Below are 6000 nucleotides of genomic sequence, written 5' to 3' on the forward strand. Positions count from 1 at the left end.
CACAAAGTGTGGGAGCAGCTGAAGGCACAGAAGATAATTTTCACCTCATTTTGAGAAAACACAAGATACGCCAAGACAACAACAACAACACAGAGAATGACATGTTTATATACTGGTAGTTAAAATAGTAAAAGAATAATTTATTTACCATCAGACAACCCTCATTTCTAATTAACAGGAAAGGGACATTTTGTGAACTGCCAACAGAAACAAGCATTTTAATAACTATTTCATTTAGTCTACCAATATTAACCTAATATATACATGTGAAAGAGTAAAAAAGGGGGTATTAAACACAAATATATTCTGTACATCACACACACCAAAGTTAATCTGTTTATTAAAAATCCTGGAGTTATTGAATGACATGAAGTGGAATAAATTTCCATGTTAGCACTACTTGTTTACTTGTACTGACCACTACATTCTGACACATTGAAAACTGGATAAAAAAAAAAGGAAAATTATTACAAAAAAAAACAAACAAAATTCTGCATGATCCAACGCTAGGTGCTATCTGTACGGACTGATATAATCCTCAGTTTATGTCAATCCTATCATCGTATTTGTAAGCAAAATCTCTAGCCTAGTAGCGAGCAGATTTTGGCATTGAAATAACATTTCATTTAAGAAGTAACATAATAATCATAAAGAAAAATAATGTACAGATGGATCAAAAAAAATAAAACAGGTGCTTAATGGACAACAATGACTGAATATTAAATAAACATTGAATATCTTCCCTGCCACAATAACCCAGATGTGGGACTGCCAACAATCACATGATGCAAAATATATTTCAGGCCATAATTGCGATTCTCTTGTACAAAGAAGAGAGAAATAAGTTTAAAATGGGAAGCAGGAATGTAACAGTCCAGAAAAACTCCTCGCGCCAGCTGAAATTTCCATTTGATCCTCAAAAAACAGATTTATAATTGATCCATTAACTGTTATTTCATTGTGTACAGTATTTTATACACATCTTGAAACCTTACTGTACCCACACCAGAGGAAATAAATCTCAGCTATGATTTCACTTTCTTAATGAGGTAACCCCGTTTCCACTTTACGAAATGGATCTAATGTCTTTCACTGATTGTTCAAACTTGGAATTAAAAGAGTTGCTGCTGACACGAGACGGATTCGATACTATTCCAGCGTCTTATTTCAAAGATTTGGTTTGTGCTTCAGATCTTTTAGCTGCTGAGATAAAATTTGAGGCTTTAAAAGGAAATGAAGCATCTGAACAGGCTGTAATGTGCCATTCACATTAAAAACTTAATCACTATTTCCTTTAATTTGGAGACATTTTCTTATCTTCATCCTTTTGGGCCAGTTTTCAATTCTTGTATGACTTTTTTTTAAACGCCTCATTTTACTGCGTGTGAACCTCTTCTATGTTTGTCACTAATGTCATTATCATTTTCTGATGAAACAGAAGATCACAGCTATTATAAAAGTAGAGTACAATGGGTTAAGGTGCGGTCACATTACACTTCCATCCTGTGAATATTTGCTCCATCTCCACTGAAAAAATTCAAGCGTGCGTTTCCTGCATTAGTGCACCGTTTGTCAACAGAAACACTGTTGCACTGTGTAGATTCAAAAGTCTTTAAACTGGTCTGTTTCATCGCCATTTTAGTACAATATTGCTCTCACAGACTTTACAGTTTGCGCTCGCTCCTCTAAATATTCATTTCTCACATCAGGACCCTTTTCCAGAACTGAGTGAAGGGCGACTTCAGTGAACAGACAGGCTAATGTGATCGTACCTTCAGCTGACACTAACGAGCATTTATAGAAGAACAATATTGTTGACATGGAACCAAAGAGGGAAAAAAAAAGGGGGGGCACCTAAAAGGCACAAAAGTAACGGAGCAGCGAGTGTCGCTCAGTAGGTCTCTGGTATTACAAAGTCAAACTCTGTCACCCCCTGAGTCGGAGTGGTCACCGTTGTCCCTGGTTGGGTTTGGGCTTGGGCTTCAGACGGGATGTGAGCCTCGGGCTCGACAAAGATGTCGTCCCAGTTCAACATCCTGCTCTGAGTGGAAGAGTGGACGTCCTCGCCGACGGTGGTTATGTGATGCACGCTGCCGTCCTCAGAGATGACGGGGACCCCCTGCCCATCTGTGGTCCATGAATACGGCTTCATCTGCACGGTTTTACACGGCAACAGGCGGTACAAGTTGTTGTCTGCATCGTCTTTCTCTTTCCTCCCGCTGGGATCCTGGTTGTGGACTTGCTTGCAGTGGGTGGACAGTAACTGATAGTTCATGAACGTTTCATTGCACATCAAGCACTGGTATCTCCTCTCTCCTGTGTGGTGGATTTCATGTTTAGTTCTGTACTCGGCCAGGGCAAAGACCTTGTTACAGTAGCGGCACGGGTATTTCTTTTCCCACGAGTGAGTGTTGAAGTGACGGCGCAGACTCGTCAGACACACGTAGGGGCGCTTGCAGACGATGCACACGTAGAAAGTCTTTCCATCCATGATCAGCTCGTAGTGATCCTCGAGCTCTGTTTTGGTCTTTTTCTTGTTTGGGCCGGACTTTGTGTACACGGGTGTTTTATCCAACGGTTTCAAGGGCGTTGCCATTAATGATCTCTTCCCTTTATTTGCTTTAGAGCCGCCTTCACCCGGATCTTCTTTCACTGGGACAATATCGTAAGTATTTTCCCCAATATTAGCATAAACTTTACATCCTGATGAAATGGAATCAATTTCTGTAGCTGTGTTGAGCGTTACTGTCTTTTTTGATCTGGAAATGTTAGTTTGAGTTTCTGTGCTCGACACATCTAACAGCCTTATTTTAAAATCCCCTTGCTGAGTTGAAGTAGAAACTTGCTTTTTGTGGACTCCCATAATATCACTGTTTTCAGACGACTGAGAGGCACTCGAGGGTTCGGGGGTGAAGCTGCGTGACCTGGCTGGTGTTGTGGGAGCACTTCCTGAGGAAACTCTGGCGGGGGAAGACGAGTTATTGGAGCAGCTGTCTGGGCTGCGTAGAGGGCTGCTGTCTGGCATACTAGTGTTCAGACAGCCGATGCTGGGAGGCTTTGCAGCTTGTGTTTTCACCGGAGTGGTGGCTTTGACTTTATTTTTTGCTACCGTATTATTTGATTCTTCACTTTTCTTCGCTGCTACATTTTCCGAATCAGTGCCCTCCAAATCGATGACCTCAACAGAGTCATCTTTCTGATTGGCTGTTCTGGCTTGAACATCTGTTTGTGAGACAAACATAACATCGCTATCCGAGTCGTCGTCATTACCTACAGGTCTGCTTGTCTGGTTGAACTCCTCTGCAGATATTGAGAAGGACTCTGTGATGATCGGCATCATCTCTGTGGATGTGTCGCTTTTGTTTTCTGTCTCCTTAGATAAACCGGGCAAACCCTTAACTTGTGATAACGGTGACCCCAAGTTTGCAATAAACTTCACCCCCAGTATCTGTCCAGCGTTTATGAGCTCCTCCAGCATGTCGGATCGAACACGCACAATCTTGGAGCTGTAAATGTAATTAAGAATCTCTTCAAAGATTTCTGCTCTGATGAAGTTTAACTCGATCACTTGTCCGGCTACGCTGAAGAGCTGGTGGAAATATGTACTCGACGCAGACAAGATGGTTTTGTGAGCTCTGAATTTCTTGTCCTGTATGATAATGGTGACGTCACAAAATAATCCATGATTTCGCTGCTCGTTCATCGACTTCAGCACAGTTGCTGAATACTGCGTGTCGGTTGCAGATATCAGCTTTAGACTTGGCATGTCTGTGGAGAGAAATCAGAGAAGAAGAAACAATCACTCTTCTGAATGCAAAAGAAAATTTCAGTTAATCTTACATGGAGAATATGGCTTGGTGCTTCAACAAGACATGTAGTTAAAGATTTGGCTCAAATTCAGTTTTGATCGTTTCCACATCCTGCTTTTCCAGTTTAACAGTTAATCAACACACCTGCAGGACAGGAATACCTGACTAATCCAGAGAGTCTGTTAAAGGAAGTTTAACCTCCAACACCTTTGTTTGATGTTGTGTAAGTTTATTAGATACAGTTAGCTGAAACTAATGCAGTCAAACACTGCAATTTAGAGCTGCAACAATTAAATGCTTGATTAGTTGCCAACTATTAAATTAATGGCCAGCTATTTTGCTAATCATTTGAGGCATTTTTTAAAGATTTTTTTCCCCCCAAATTCTCTGATTCCATCTTCTCAAATGTGAATATTTATTTGAGTAAACTGAATATCTTTTTCAATTGACAATTATTTGATAATGAAAATAATCGTTAGTTGCAGCCCTACTGCAATAAATCTAATGTCAAGTTCATGATCATTTAGATTGTAATTTGCGGAGCTGTTGTATTGTTATTTACGGAGAGATGTTTCTAATGTAGCCCAACCAATACATAATTAATGAGTCTCGGTATCAATACTTGAAAATTAAAAAACGTCTGTGCTGTCTGGTGATTGATGATGATCAATCAACAGACCATCACCTTGATGACTGATGAAATTCAGACTGCTGAAGTCTCATATAAGCTTCAGAAAAAGTTGTAAATACATTTCTGCTCTAAATGACTGTGTGGACACACTGTGGATTTTGTCCCGCATCACTTACATTGAAAACACATTTGAAGGGGATGTTTTAACAGCCAGTATGAACTAGAGGAATGATTACAAACCTCTTCAGTACTCATATGGACACCTGACTGTTGTTTTAAGACAGACTTATAAAACTGTGAACCTGTCTTTTAAACTGAATCAAAACAGTTTCAACAAAAACTAAAATGATAACCTTCATGCAGGTAAGTTTTGAGGTTTGCTGCAGAACTGCATGATTACAGTTTGAGCTGAGTGTACATAATAAACTGAGTAAACACCAATTATCGTTATTTTTAGCAAAAGACAAAAAAAGCTCTAAAAGAAAAAAAGCACATAAGTGTCTCACAGTTATTTGATACAAACGGGAACAGAGTGTATGGATGTGGTAATGAAACAAAACAACAGCAACTAACTGACATTTTAGACCTGCGTGACAACGCACATGTGGAGAAATACGTTTATGTAACTTAACTTTAACGGTGCTTTTGCAAATATATCACTATTATTATTGATGCTAGCTAACAAAGGTACCGCCAGCTCGGCCGTGTTTCTTCCCTCTTTAAGCTAGGTTTAGGCGGACAGCGCGGCCTACTATGTAGCAGCTTGTTAGCTTTCTAGCTACAGTGAAAACAAACTCACTGCTTCAAATAGCTGCTTATAAGATGAAACACTGTTTACCTGCAACCTTGATGTTTTCTGCCAAGACAAAGCAGGCCCGCTACCAGCGACTGTGGGCGATTATCTGGCTGCAGACAATAGCTAACAACAGACAGCCTCCTGCCAACGGACGACTGCCTCATTGACTGAGCTGCCACAAGGAGTCGCCGTCGTGTAAAAGATTACAGCCATCAAACTACAAGGAGGTTACATTTAAAGACACATTTTAGGTAACAGTGTGGCTTCATTCTTGCCTAAATACAGCTATAAAATAGTGTCTGGACGTTATTTCAGTTCAAAATTGTTTACTTCTTAAAGTCGAGATAGCTTCCGGTTCAACAAGTCTGCCTTCACTATAAAAGCATAGAAACTGCAAGTGGTACACGTTTTTTTTCCCCCAACTGCATTCTGCGGAGACCCGCCCTCCTCTGCCTCTGATTGGCTGACCCTGATACTCCTACCCTAAACCTAACCAATCCAACCAAAGAAGGCAGCGAGTACTAGCCAATCAGAGGCAGAGGAGGGCGGGTCTTCGCGAATGCAGCTGGGAAATAAATAAGGCAACTAGTAACCATAGATACATGTATGCTAGTACCATCTTCCTCTTTATACACCCATGGTACCATCTAGTTGCCAATTCCACTTATTATAAGCTGCTTTTAGCTTGTTTTTCTGTAGTTGCTTACAAATATTGGTAGCCAGGGGTTGCATTTTTTGTGCTTGTTCCTAAAGTCTAGTTGCTT

The 6000-nt window shown here is 40.4% G+C and overlaps 1 protein-coding gene across 1 annotated transcript; it reads right to left on the reverse strand.

Moving 5' to 3' along the window:
• Positions 1 to 1355: 1355 nt before the first annotated feature.
• Positions 1356 to 5631, reverse strand: zbtb33 (zinc finger and BTB domain containing 33). Its single transcript, XM_042418615.1, has 2 exons — positions 5279 to 5631; positions 1356 to 3768 (listed from the first exon to the last, which is right to left on the reverse strand). Exon 2 carries the CDS (start codon positions 3764 to 3766, stop codon positions 1892 to 1894), a length of 1875 nt encoding a protein of 624 aa, XP_042274549.1. The 5' UTR covers positions 3767 to 3768; positions 5279 to 5631; the 3' UTR covers positions 1356 to 1891.
• Positions 5632 to 6000: the final 369 nt, after the last annotated feature.

Source organism: Thunnus maccoyii, chromosome 8, assembly GCF_910596095.1.
Source record: "Thunnus maccoyii chromosome 8, fThuMac1.1, whole genome shotgun sequence".
Classification (NCBI taxonomy): domain Eukaryota; kingdom Metazoa; phylum Chordata; class Actinopteri; order Scombriformes; family Scombridae; genus Thunnus; species Thunnus maccoyii.